The 14,309-nt window shown below is 48.3% G+C and overlaps 1 protein-coding gene across 3 annotated transcripts in view; it reads left to right on the top strand.

The window, feature by feature from the left end:
* Nucleotides 1–14,309, top strand: part of AK7 (adenylate kinase 7) — a 59,821-nt gene that overhangs the window by 42,666 nt on the left and 2,846 nt on the right. For all 3 annotated transcript variants that reach the window (XM_047796368.1, XM_047796367.1, XM_047796366.1), the window contains exons 15-16: nucleotides 6,747–6,944; nucleotides 10,443–10,663. In XM_047796368.1, coding sequence (XP_047652324.1) covers nucleotides 6,747–6,944; nucleotides 10,443–10,663 — 419 coding nt within the window. The remainder of the gene's footprint in view (nucleotides 1–6,746; nucleotides 6,945–10,442; nucleotides 10,664–14,309) is intronic.

The raw sequence follows: 14,309 nt of genomic DNA on the forward strand, positions 1-14,309 counted from the left end.
GACAGCACTGGGGGGCAGACATCAGGGATATTGAAGTCCTGCAATGAGCAGAAATCCCTCTGAGAACACTTATTTCTGCTGCTCCCTCCTGTTAACAGAGCAAAAGATGAGCCAATTTGTTGGTGCCCTTATTTTTTCTTATTTTATTTTTTTCTTATTTTTTCTTATTTTATTTTTTTCTTTTTTTTAGGGCCCCACCCTCGGCATGTGGAAGATCCTAATCTAGGTGCTAGAGCTGCCCGTCTACACCACAGCCACAGCAACGCCAGATCCAATCCACGTCTGAGACCTACACCACAGCTCACGGCAACCCTGGATCCTTAACCCACTGAGCAAGGCCAGAGACTGTACCTGCATCCTCATGGATACTAGTTGGGTTTGTTACTGCTGAGCCACAACAGGAACTCCTTTTTTCTGTATTTTAAATTGAGGTAGAGTTGATTCACAATATTATATAAGTTTCAGGTATATAATGTAGTGATTCACAATTTTTAAAGATTCTATTCCATCTGTGGTTATTATAAAATATTGGCTCTATTCCCTTTGCTGTACAAGTGCCCTGGCTTCTGATCAGTTGGTGAGACCACCAGGGGCTAGATCACCACCCCTCCTTCCTGGTCTGTTTTAGGTGCTAACCATGCCGTCTTTTCTGGAAGAAATTCAGAATCCAGAATTGAGACTGGGCAGGGAAAAGGTCTCAGTTTCCTAACTCCACTACAAGGTTTTTTTGGTTTGGTTTGGTTTGGTTTTTCGGTGCAGCATGCAGTGGCTTGATGTGGGATCTCAGCTCCCAGGCCGGGGATTGAACCCAGGCTGCAGCAGTGCAAGCACTGAATCCTAACCACTAGACCGCCAGGGAACTCCCTCCATGGAAATTCTATTAGGTATTTACCCTGAGCTTTCACAACGTACCCTTGAAAGAAACATATAAACAATCTATTTCATGAAAAAGGCTTTGCTGTGTCCCTGGCAGGCATTTCTGGGACTCTGTCATGAACTTTAAAAGTGTTTTTCTTTTCTTTTCTTTTCTTTATCAGTTTTCAGGAGGCTGAATCAAGTCTTGGTCATAAGATAAATACAGGAACAGCTATTTGCAGCAACTTAGCCCACGGTTGTCACTCAGAAAGGCCAGCTCCCTGTGTCAAAGTCTCTCAGGGAGTTGGTTCAGAGCTATAATCCTCTCCTCCTCATGGTCCAGGTACAGCTTGTGATGAAGCTTCTGGAGGCAGAGACCACCAGACAGCAGTCATCCTCAGTAAAGGGTATTTGCTGCTTGCCCTTGGGCTCTGAAACCTGTGGCGGGAACATGAAAGGCCAAAGGGATGGGTTTCTCAGATTTCCCATGGATTTATGTATTTGCCTCAGAAAAAGTTAAAAAGTAAAGTCAATTAGTCTAAATAACCAAGTCGGTCCAGCTTATGAGTTTATCAAATCTGGGCCATATTCACTCACAGCAGCCCCATCGTGAAATCCTCCTGTTCTCCCTAAGGCAGCTGGATAGAATTCAGCTCAGCTCCCCATCTGTCCTGCATCAGACACCACAGGAGACAGGAGCTCACTGAGCCTTTCCGTGAGCCCGCAAGGCGGGAATTATCTCCATGGCTCCCTGATCCAGACCCTGAACCCAGAGACGGATCCAAGTCCACTTTGTCGGGAAATGGGAGGGCTTGGATTCAAACTCAGGTCTTCTCCCTCCACCGCTCCCCAAAAATGGAATTGACACAGCCCTTCCCTAAGATTAAGGACACGGGAAATGCAGAGGTAAAATGATGCACGAGGCTTATCCTGGTGCCCTGGGCTGCCCTCTCTTTGTTGGACAGGACCCACACCTGTCTAAGAGCCAGTCTCTTTGGAATGCTTAATCTGTTCTTTTCAGTTACCCTCTTTCTAGAACATGTCATTATTTTCTGTCGTCCAGAAGGAAATCAGATCATTGTCCTGTATGTACTGTGGGACTTTAAGTTATGGAAGTGACTGAGCCACAGCTGAGAGGCTAATGCTATTGAAAGTAGAATGTATCACATTTCTCCAGAGAAGGGGGTGTGGCCACCATGCAGGGCCACGTGGGGAAGCATCAGGCTTGGTCACGGGGCAGGGAAAGCCTAGGACCTAATCTTTCTTGGGGTCTCCGTGGGAAGGGCAAGGCAGGGCAGAAGAAACAGATTTTTTAGAGAACTGGCTAGTTTGAGTAATTGTGGTGGGCTGTGGTCACTAGCTGCCTGATCCCGGCCCTGGGTTGAGCTAAGGCAGGAGAAATATTGGCTTGGTGTGAGTTATATAGAGAGGTTGGCTGGCTCAGCAGTTAATGATCCTGAGTAGGATCCATGAGGACTCGAGTTTGAGTCCTGGCCTCACTCAGTGGTAGAGGAACCAGGGTTGCCGTGAGCTGCTGTGTAGGTTGCAAATGCCACTCGGATCCCAAGTTGCTGTGGCTGTGGCTGGCAGCTGCAGCTCCAATTAGACCCCTAGCCTGGGAACCTCCATATGCCTCGGATGCAGCCCTACAAAGAAAAAAAAAAAAAAAGAGGTTGGTTGGTTTGCATATGTGAGGTGTACACTCCCTCCAAATTAATTTCTCACCATCTTTAAGAATTAGGAAGCCCTAGGAGGGGCAGCTTCTCCCTGGGTTATAAGCATCCCCTAAGACATCAAAACACCATAAGCTACAGAAAATAATAAGCATGATTAATATAAGCATCAGGGCTTGATTTGAATGATGCAACGTTTAAATGTACAGTAATTCAGTCCAAGGTAGTAGTATCTCTTATTGATAAGTCATTGCATTTTATCACTGCTATTAGCCTATATCCAGTTTGATTCTTTTCATATCTGCTAGGTGAAGAAGGCAAATTTAAAGTTTACCTACCTGACCAATATGGAAAAATCTGTTAAGACATAGATTTTTCCCATGACTCCAGATAGCGAAATACAGTGACCCCCTTGTCATGTACACTCTTACCAAGCAGAAACCTGTTACTTATTTTCCATTCTCAGCCAATACAGGGACAGTGGACGTGCTGAATAATTATCTTATGATACTGCAAAATCCTGAGGTCCTCTCTACATAAAAGAGAAAGGACTTAAAAAAATCATCTAAAAAAATCATCTAGTGGATATCACTCATATCTGGAATCTAATAAACAGCACAAATGAACCTTTCCACAGAAAAGAAAATCATGGACTTGGAGAATAGACTTGTGGTTGCCAAGGGGGGAGGGAGAGGGAGTGGGGTGGATGGGGAGCTTGGGGTTACTAGATGCAAACTATTGCCTTTGGAATGGATTAGTGATGAGATCCTGCTGTGTAGCACTGGAAACTATGTCTAGTCACTTATGATGGAGCCTGATAATGTGAGAAAATAGAATGTGTACATGTATGTGTGACTGGGTCACCATGCTGTACAGTAGGGAAAAAAATTGTACTGGGGAAAGAACAATTAAAAAAAAAAGAAAGAAAAAAAATAATCTAGTGGAAAACATAGGTCCTCCTATTAAAACTCTTTGAAAATTGGAACCCAGGAGTTCTCTTGTGATGCAGTGGGTTACGGATCCAGCTTGTCACTGCAGTGGATCTGGACACTGCTGTGGCGCAGGTTCAGTCCCTGGCCTAGGAACTTCCATATGCCTTGGGCACAGTCAGAAAGAAAAAATTAGTGAATTAAAAAAAGAAAGTTGGACAGAGTTCCTGTCGTGGCTCAGTGGTTAACAAATCCGACTAGGAACCATGAGGTTGTGGGTTCGATCCCTGGCCTTGCTCAGTGGGTTAAGGATCCCGCATTGCCGTGAGCTGTGGTGTAGGTCGAAGACGCGGCTCGGATCCCATGTTGCTGTGGCTCTGGCATAGGCCAGTGGCTACAGCTCCGTTTCGACCCCTAGCCTGGGAACCTCCATATGCCGCAGGTGCGGCCCAAGAAAATGGCAAAAAGACGAAAAAAAAAAAAAGAAAGTTGGAATCCAAGGTATCACTTACTATCTGTAATATTTTGTTAACTGGGATCTTCTACCCCCCAATCACTGGAGGAAAAAAACACAGAGTATTATATGTTAAAATTCTTGGATTATGAACAGAATTATTGTTTTTGTTGTCATTGTTTTATGGCTGCACCCGTGGCATATGAAAGTTCCCAAGCCAGGGATTGAATTCAAGCCACAGCCCCACAGCTGTGACCTAGGCTGCAGCTGCACAACACTGGATCCTTTAACCCACTGTGCCAGGCCGGGGATTAAACCAACACCTCTGCAGCAACCTGAGCTGCTGCTGTTGGATTCTTTTTTTTTTTTTTTTTCTCTTTGTCTTTTTGTCCTTTTAAGCCCGCACCTGTGGCATATGGAGGTTCCCAGGCTAGGGGTCTAATCGGAGCTGTAGCCACCAGTCTACACCACTGCCACAGCAAAGCCAGATCCAAGCTGCTCTGCGACCTACACCACAGCTCATGGCAATGCCAGATCCTTAACCCACTGAGCAAGGCCAGGGATTCAACCTGCAACCTCATGGTTCCTAGTTGGGTTCATTTCCACTGCACCACGATGGGAACGCCTGCTGTCGGATTCTTAACCCAACGTGCCATGAAGAATTATTAAGTTTTGATCTAGCTGTCTGATAACCTAGAGCTGAAATAGATTCAGTTTCCAGTGAATTTACGGACGTAATTTTGATTTAACCATATCAGCATTTGGGCGTCCAGATGTCTCCTATTCAAAACATAGCTACTCATGAAAATCAAACGGTGAAAGGTGAACATTTGAACTAAAGTAAAATAGATCAAAAGAGTGGTAGCATCAGACTATGATTACGAATTTTTTTTTTTTTCAGCCATGCCCACGGCATGTGGAAGCTCCCAGACCAGGGATCAAACCTGAGCCACAGCAGGGACAATGCCAGATCCTTAACCAGTGGCACCACCAGGGAACTCCATGAATTTATGGAATGTATTCCATCCACAAGCTCTGTCCTCAGCTTTTGATGATGTTCTCGCATGTTCCACACGCCCCTGGTCTGCGCCCGGCCTGGACTCTGTCTGGCACCCTTTTTTCATTCCCTCAAGAAAGCTGACTAGAATGCAGTTAAGTGAGAATGGCATTATTATGTGCAAACCAACACAATTTTAGAATGAAAATGAGACCACCCCCAACCTTTGCCAGGCTCTTACAGGCAGCAGGTTGTTTTACACATTCTCAGATGTTCTCAAGAGGACCAGCCTCTGGTCCTCTGGTCCTCTGGTCCTTTCGAGTACCTTGCCTCGAAAGTTTATTTCACAGATCTATACTTCAATCGTTCGTTCAGTCTGTCCACACATACCCACGGAATCTGTACCAGGAGCTGGAGAAACATCTCCTTTTATAGTTTAAAAGAGAATTGCAGAGTTCCCTGGTGGCTCAGCAGGTTAAGGATCTGGTGTTGTCCCTGCTGTGGCTCTGGTTACTGCTGGGCTGTGGGTTGGATCCCTGACGGGGAGCTTCTGCATGCCACAAGTTTGGCCAAAAAAAAAAAAATTAAAAATAGAGAAAATCGCAGAGTTCCCATTGTGGCTTAGTGGTAACGAACCCAACTGGTAGCCATGAGGACGCAGGTTTGATACCTGGCCTCGCTCGCTGCCATGAGTGAGACGTAGGTCGTAACAAGGCTCTGGTGTCGCTGTGGCTGTGGTGTAGGCTGGCAGCTCCAATCTGACCCCTAGCCCAGGAACGTCCATATGCCGCAGGTGCGGCCATAAAAAGCAAAAAAATAAAGAAGAGAGAAAGAAGAAATGGCCACCATCATTGATGTGATCCATGTATCAATTACTGGATAGGCCCCGGCTGTGTTCGACCGAACAGACTTTTCATAGCCCATGGCATGAAGTGAGGCAGGAACATGATCCACGGAAAATTAAACTCCCAGGGGAGTCTTTGTCTTATTAATTTAGCAAATCTGCCATTAAAGCATTTTGCTCATAGTGGTGCGTCTCTTTGGGAGCCTGCGCTGGAAAACTGACACGGTGAGGATTCACCGGGAGGCTGACAGCAGGTATCCCAAGGCTATTCGAGGTCTGTATTTATAACTTCTGCTGCTTTTACTAAAAGAAGTAGGGAAGGGTGTTCCCTGGAGGCTCAGTGGGGTAAGGATCCGGCATTGTCACTACTGTTACTGGAGTCACTACCGTAGCACAGGTTTGATCCCTGGCCCAGGAACCTCTACATACAGTGAGTATGGCCAAAAAAAAAAAAAAAAAAAAAAAGTAGAAATGAAAGGAAGAATGCAGAAAGGAAGAGAGGGAGGAAGGGAAACAAAAATAATAGATCTTGGAGTTCCCGTCGTGGTGCAGCAGAAACGAATCCGACTAGGAACCGTGAGGTTGCGGGTTCAATCCCTGGCCTCGCTCAGTGGGTTAAGGATCCAGTGTTGCTGTGGCTGTGGTGTTGGCTGGCAGCTGTAGCTCCAATTAGACCCCTAGCCTGGGAACTTCCACTGTGGCCCTAAAAAAAAAAAAAAAAGACAAAAGACCACAAAATAAATAAATAAATAAAAAATAATAGATCTCACGAAATACCCACCGATTGGGCCTCCTAGGGTGGCCGTTGGAAACCAGGCTGATTGGCACACCTATGCCTGCATGAGAGGCAGCAAGGCCAATGTCAGGCCCTTTGCGGCAACAGGAGGTCCCAGATGGTAACCAGGCTTTTGGTTGAGCAGTGAACTGTCCACGAGCACCTGCTTGTAAGCTCCACAGTCACCACGTGAGCTCACGAGCTTATCCTTCTCTCCAGAATTCGTCTGTTCGCTGGATGCCTCGGATGATTTCCTGAAGGAGCGGGTGATCAACCTCCCGGAGAGCATCGTGGCAGGGACACACTACAGCCAGGACCGCTTCCTCCGAGCTCTGAGCAACTATCGGCACATCGACACCGAAGACGAGACTGTCTTGAACTACTTCGAGGAACTTGAAATCCACCCAACACACATAGGTACCAAGCAAACCCAGGGAGAGCGTGAACGCGGAGCACTGCCGCCCCGTATCAGGACCCCCAGCCAACCCGGGGCACCCTGCTCATAGGGCTGGGGGAGGGCAGGGGGCTAGAACTGTGTGCCCGGGGCCGGGAAGTCCGTCTAAGACAGGGGAGTGGCCTTCCTGAGGATTTGGTGGTGTGGCAGGTGTTACTGTTATATGAAAACATCTGGATATGTTCTCGATGCCAAATTGGCATTTTGCAAAGGGCACTTCAGAGATAGGGGTATCACCTGCCAGTGGCTTTGGGCCATTTCCCCAGCTTCCTCAGGGGGTGCGTTCCATCCCCACAGCATTTGAGGGCACTAGTGCTCTTCGCAGAGGCTCTCTTGGCTTTCAGACTGGCCAGTTCACCCCTTAGCTGCTCAGAAATTGAATAGCTCTTCAGAGCGTTCTTTCTGCTTCTGTAAACCCTTAACGCAGAGCTTAGCGCCCAGCAAGTGCTTGGTGAATACGGCCTCTCGTTGGCCTCGCCACCACCGTCATTGCTCCTGGCTCCAGATCGCAGCTGGTTCTCCTCTCCTTGGACGGCAGAACCTCCAAATTTCCTTTCTAGCTTTCTGGATCTGGACACCTGGTCTTCCTTTGGGTTTGGTTAAAAACCCCTCGCTTGGTGGAAGCTGAGTGGGCCAGGCTGACCTTCTGGGCCTCCCAAGGCCTCTTTTCAACACCAAGAAGCAGCTGGACAGCATCTGGATCCTGAAATACTGGGAGGCTTAGAGCTACGGGAAACTATCAGCGTGAGCCCAGAGAGCTGATTCCAGGGCTGGCTCGGCCTTCCGTCTTCTCATTTGTGAAATGGGAAAATAGTTCCTGGCTCAGAGTTCTCTTAAAGCGCAGCTGGTAAAGGATCCAGAGTTGTCACTGCAGTGGCCCAGGTAGCTGCTGTGGCTTAGTAGGTTCAATCCCTGGCCTGGGAACTTCCACATGCTGTGGATATGGCCAAAAAGACCAAAAAAAGAAAAGCTCCTGGTGTGTAGAGCTGTTAACGAGTGGTGAGGATAAGAGATATGAGAAGTTTATAACTGAAAGAGTTATGAAGCGTTCATAACTGAAAATTCATTTTGCTTTTAGTACTAATACGAAGACACAAAATGATGTGCTGTTACGAAGTAAAGAGACAACACAAGGAGTTCCTGTGGTGGCTCAGTGGGTTAAGAACCCACCATAGTGTCTGTGAGGATGTAGGTTCAACCCCTGGCCTCTGTCAGTGGGTTAAGGATCCAGCGTCGCCGCAAACCATGGGGTTGGTCACGTATGCGGCTTGGAGCTGGTGTTGCTGTGGCTGTGGTGGAGGCCAGCAGCTGTAGCTCTGATTTGACCCCTAGCCTGGGAATTTCCATAGGCTGTAAAAGGGGGGAAAAAAATGACACAACTTATAAATCTGCAAATCCTCTGCTTTGCACCCTCCGAAGTGATTGGGTTGTGGCCTCATTTGGACAGGCCTGTGTTTATGGCACATGTCCTGTATGTCAAAGCTAGGCATTCCACACCTCCTGATATGGCAAGTAATTTACCCTATTTCATCAGAGAGCTAGAAAAGAATGGTAAGCAAATTTCACAAAACAGTGATTGTCATGTCTTCAGGAAAGCCCCCAAAATTATTTCCGGAAAGATCAGGAAAGCCCCAGGGAGAAAGACAGAAACGTTGGGGTGGAATGAAGGAGCAACCACTGGGCTCCCGTCACATCCTGCACCCTTCACATCTGGCCTCATGTCCACACTGACCATCGGGAGATGACAGAAAAGCAGAGGGGAGAAATGCAGCACACGGGTGGCCCCGGGGAAGGGTGTCGAGGTCAGGAACACAGCCCGGCCTCAGGAGGGTCTGGAAGGAGGCCCTGGAAGGATGCAGCCGTCTGCATGCCCTCTCTGGACTCCACTTCTCTCTCAGCATCTCTTTTCTCTCTCCCTCTTTGGACCAGGACTGCCCTCTCTCTCCGTTTGTCCCACAGCCCCGGAGTTTCCGGGTTCCCCAGGGAGCCAAGCCCAGAGCCAGACGTGGGGAAGGTCCTGGCTGGAGCAGGTGCTTCCCCCCCACCCCCCACCGCTAATCGGCACTTCCTCCTCCCCAAGGTCAGGGCAGAAGTCAGTCCTCCTGGAGAGAGCGGTGTTCTTTGCCCTTGAGAACTTGCTCCGGAAGCCACGAGCATTTTCAGGAATGTGTCAGAGCACTTTCTAGGCATCGAGCTTGTCAGTTCTCTCCTCAAGGAGCCAGGGAGAGCAGAGTTAAATGTCAGAGCGCAGGCAACCAGGAAGTGGCCCCCAGGAGGTTTCTCTTTCAGTTTCCTTTTGCTGTTTTTTTTTCTTTCTTTTTTTTTTGTCTTTTTGCTATTTCTTGGGCTGCTCCCCGTGGCATATGGAGGTTCCCAGGCTAGGGGTCGAATCGGATTTGTAGCTGCCGGCCTACCCCAGAGCCACAGCAACGCGGGATCCCAGCCACGTCTGCAACCTACACCACAGCTCACGGCAACACCGGATCCTTAACCCACTGAGCAAGGCCACGGACCGAACCTGCAACCTCATGGTTCCCAGTCAGATTCGTTAACCACTGCGTCACCGCAGGAACTCCTGTTTTGCTCTTTTTAAGGGCTTGCCTCTGCCCACCCACTGACACACTGGCCCTGCTTTTCCTCTCTTTCCGTGTTAGAATCCAGCAGTGCCTCCAGTCTAGGTCAAGGTTATACAGAGGTAGCGTGGGAGCGGGGGAGGAAAGACAGCAGTGGCTGTGCTGGGGGCCTAGGGGAGCAGTGACCCCCAGGGAAGGGTGTCCACTGCTCCCCCGTCTATGCAGACGCCCCCAAGCAAACCCCAGAGGCTGGTGCAGAGTTTACTCTTTAGCGGCTTCACAGAGGAACTTTTTAGCCATTTCGTCCCCTCCTGACTCCCTCTTCTTCTTCCTTTGGTTTTGATATTAACATTAGTCGCATATTCTGAGGTTTGGGCTTTTTCCTATTCAAGCAGGCTAACTGGAGCAGTTCATTTTTTCTTTTTTATGAATTGAAAATCTATCCCAGGATCATTGATTCTGAGAAAGAGAAGGCAAAAGAAACCTGGAGGTCACCCAGCCTGGCCTCCAAGTGCAGGACTTGTCTCTGCGGAAACCCCCGAGGGAAGGGCCCCGGTCTCTGCTGGAATGCTTCCAGGGGTGGAGAACGCCCTCCTTCTGAGGGGTCCACACCCCCACCATCCTGGTGACTGTCGCAGCTCCAGGTCCCGAGCCCTCACCTTGCTCCCTGCGACTCCCAGATGCCGGCCCGACCTTTGCCAGTGAGGCCAGAAACTCTAAACTGTGCTGGTAACGAGAAAGGGAAGCCCCCATCTGGTAATTCATACCTTGCCAGCGCAAGGGACCCGGGATCAGGAGTTGTCCTGAGCGTGGTCTCAGAATAGACTGCAGCCAGGACCAGACGCTAAGCGTCTGTGTTGATCTCTGTCTCTCTTCTGGTATTTAAAGATGTAGGGAGACTCGAAGATGCTCAAAACAGACTTGCTATCAAACGGCTCATCAAAGAGATTGGGGAGCCCCGCAATTACGGCCTAACAGACGAAGAAAAGGCCGAAGAGGAGCGGAAGGCTGCGGAGGAGCAGCTGGCCAGGGAGGCCTTGGAGGAAGCAGAGCGAGAGCAGCAGGAGGCGGTGGAGACAGCCGAGAGGACGGCTCGCTGGGAGGAGTGGGTGAGAGGGAGTGTGTGTGTCTCTAACCTGGTCAGCCTCACTCCACCCTTCTTCTCCGAATCACTGACTCTTACTTTTTTTCTCTCTCTCTTTTTAGGGGGGCCACCTTCACTTAGGGAAGTTCCTGGGCTAGGGGTCAAATCAGAGCTGCAGCTACCAGCCTACACCACAGCGATGGCAGCTGTGCCTGTGACCTAGGCCGCAGGTTGCTGCAACGCCGCATCCTTAACCCCCTGAGGGAGGCCGGGGATCAAACCCCAATCCTGGCTGACACTATGCTGGGCTCTTGGCCAGCTGAGCCACTCTGGGAAATCCAAATCACTGACTCTTACCTATTCCGCCTCCTAAAACAGAACTCGCATCCCCTGCAGGGCTCCACTTCTTCTGACCATGGTGCCAGAATTACGTGCTACCTTCTGGCTGGTCTCCCCAACTCTGCCCTGTCCACCTCCAATCTGTTCCCCTGCTGCCGCCAGATATCCTTCTAAAATACAGATCCTCATAAAAAATTTTTAAAAATTTAAAAATCAAAATAAATAAATAAAATGCAGATCCTCCATGGCCATTCTCTGTTTAAACTCCTCACATGTAACTGGGTCGCCATGCGGTACACTAGAAAAAAAAATTGTATTGGGGAAATAACAATTAAAAAAAATAAAAATAAAAAAGCCTCCTCACAGGTGGCCTATCACCGTTAGACAAGAGTCCAAACTCCCTATTGCGGCCCCCGAAGTCCTCTGTGACCTGCCTGTTTCTAATATTTCCCGGAGCATCCACGCATCCCGCCACCTGTTGCAACTAGCTTCCTCACTTGCTCGGTCTCTGCTAGAAGTTATCTTCCCAATGAGGGCTTTCCAGGACGCCGTGTTGAAAATTTCAACCCTTGCCCATCTGCACAGCATGTCATATCCTTCCATGATTTAAAATTTCCCTGCTTGCCCTTAGAGTATCTAACGTACCGTATCTTTTTAATCTTTATCTCATTTATTGTCTTTTACCTGCATAGAATTTAAATTACACGAGGACAGATATTTTGGTCTGTGTTGTGCACCACCATATTCCCAAAGCTGAAAATAGTGCTTGGCATGTAACAGACACTCGACAAACATTTGTGAAGGGAGGGAAGGAAGGAAGGAGGGGAGGGAGTGGGGAGGGAGGAAAGAATCTCTTAGGCATAGATCTTTGGGTGCCGGATTATCTCCTTAGGGTAAATTCCTAAGGATTGCTAGGTCAGGGTTTAATTTGGGGTCCATATTTATTTATTTCATTATTATTATTATTATTTGCCTTTTAGGGCCACACCTGCAGCACATGGAAGTTCCCAGGCTAGGAGTTGAATCTGAGCTGTAACTGCCAGCCTACACCACAGCCACAGCCACAGCAATGTGGGATCTGAGCCTAGTCTGTGACCTACACCACAGCTCACAGCAACGGCAGATCCTTAACCCACTGGGCGAGGTCAGGGATCGAACCAGCATCCTCATGGATACTAGTCAGATTCATTTCCTCTGCTCTACAACAGCAAGTCCTGGGTACATATTTCTCAACTACCCTTCAGCAGAGGCAAAGTCCACATGAGGTCTACCAGGGCCTTTTCCTACACCTCCTCCAAGCCTGCTTTCTCACCTGTGCTCACACCTGCCAAGCTGATAAACAAAAAACAATGTCCCCGTCTCTGATCTCAAACTTAACAACTTATTAGTTAGGCAGGTAGATTTCTTCTTAATGATACACAGTTTCTCTCTGCTGATGTTTGGGTTCTTGTGTATCTTTTACTTCTGATTTTGTAAAAGCAACCCCTGAGTGGGGGGGAGGTGGGGGAGGGATGGACTGGGAGGCTGGGCTTAGCTGATGCAAACTGTTATTTATAGAATGGATAAACAACAGGTCCTCCTCTAAGGGATAGGGAACTAGATTCAAAATCCTGAGATAGGGAGTTCCTGACGTGGTGCTGCGGAAACGAATCAGACTAGTATCTGTGAGGATACAGGTTGAGTACCTTGGCCTTGCTCAGTGGATTAAGGGTCTGGCATTGCTGTGAGCTGCAGTGTAGGTCACAGACGGGGCTTGGATCCAGCGTGGCTGTGGCTGTGGTGCAAGCCAGCAGCTGTAGATCCAATTTGACCCCTAGCCTGGGAACTTCCATATGCTGCAGGTGTGGCCCTGAAAAGCAACATAAGTACACAAATAAAAAAATAATAAAATCCTGAGATTAACCAAATGGAAAAGAATATTTAAAAAATAACGTATCTAACGTATCTATATGTGTGTGTGTATATATATGCAGATGTGCATATTTATGTATAACTGAAACACTGTGCTCTATAGCAGAAATTAACGCAACAGTGTAAATCAAGGAAGGCGGGAGAATAGCAGTGCTCATAGAAAGCCTAGAAGGTACTGGTCTGACGGGCGGGTGCTAGTCCTTGCTCAGCACAGGCCTTGCTCCCCCAGGACTAATGATCCCAGCTCTTCTTCGAGAGATCGCCCGTCTCAGCCTAGCGGATTAGATAGGACATAAGCCCATCGATTCTGCCCACCTCCTGGCCATGGACGCCAGTGTGGCCAAAAATTTTAAAAATTAAAAAACTAGGATATTACAGGCGTGCACACTATTTTCTAGGCAATGTCTACTACACTTCAGTTGAAAACCACCACCGCCTCCTGATAAGGTAGTTGATAGAAGCAGGGATGGCCTGGGGGACAGCAGTCGCCCGAGTTGTGCCTCTGAATCCAGATCCCTCTCTTTGTAGGTATACGGCCCTGACTTAGTTCCTCTCTGTGTCCCATTTTCTCCATCTGTAAAATGAGGGTGATGGTGGCACCCGCTTCACAGCGTCACTGTAGTGATTAAAGAAATAATATATGTGCAAATATGTGGACAGTGCCTAGAAAAGAGTGTGCACGCCTGTAATATCCTAGTTTTTTAATTTTTTAAAATTTTTTGGCCACACTGGCGTCCATGGCCAGGAGGTGGGCAGAATCGATGGGCTTCAGTCCTATCTAATCCGCTAGGCTGAGACGGGCGATCTCTCGAAGAAGAGCTGGGATCATTAGTCCTGGGGGAGCAAGGCCTGTGCTGAGCAAGGACTAGCACCCGCCCGTCAGACCAGTACCTTCTAGGCTTTCTATGAGCACTGCTGCAGTCCTTCCTCCCTCCCTTCCTTCCTTCTTTCTTCCCTCCCTCCCTCCTTCCTTCCTTCCTTCCTTTCTTCTTTCACTTTGCTTCATCTGGGCAGCTAGAAATTATTTTGGTTTAAGAAGTGAGGTAGGGGAGTTCCCGTCGTGGCTCATCAGAAACGAATCTGACTAGTAACCACGAAGACACAGGTTCGATCCCTGGACTTGCTCAGTGGGTTAAAGATCCGGCCATGAGCTGGCATGTAGGCCACAGACACCATTCAGATCTGGTGTGGCTGTGGCATAGGCCGGTGGCGACAGCTCCGATTCGATCCCTAGCCTGGGAACTTCCATATGCTGTGGTGTGGCCCTAAAAAGACCAAAAAAGTATAAAAAATGAAAGTAAGGTAGGGATCCATTTTCTAAATGACGAGGCAGTTATCATACCACCATTTATGTTTTTCTCTGCTGATTGGAAATGCCATCTTTTTCATAACGTGATGAGCATTTGCAGCAGTACCTACTT

The sequence above is a fragment of the Phacochoerus africanus genome, chromosome 9, assembly GCF_016906955.1.
Source record: "Phacochoerus africanus isolate WHEZ1 chromosome 9, ROS_Pafr_v1, whole genome shotgun sequence".
Lineage (NCBI taxonomy): Eukaryota > Metazoa > Chordata > Mammalia > Artiodactyla > Suidae > Phacochoerus > Phacochoerus africanus.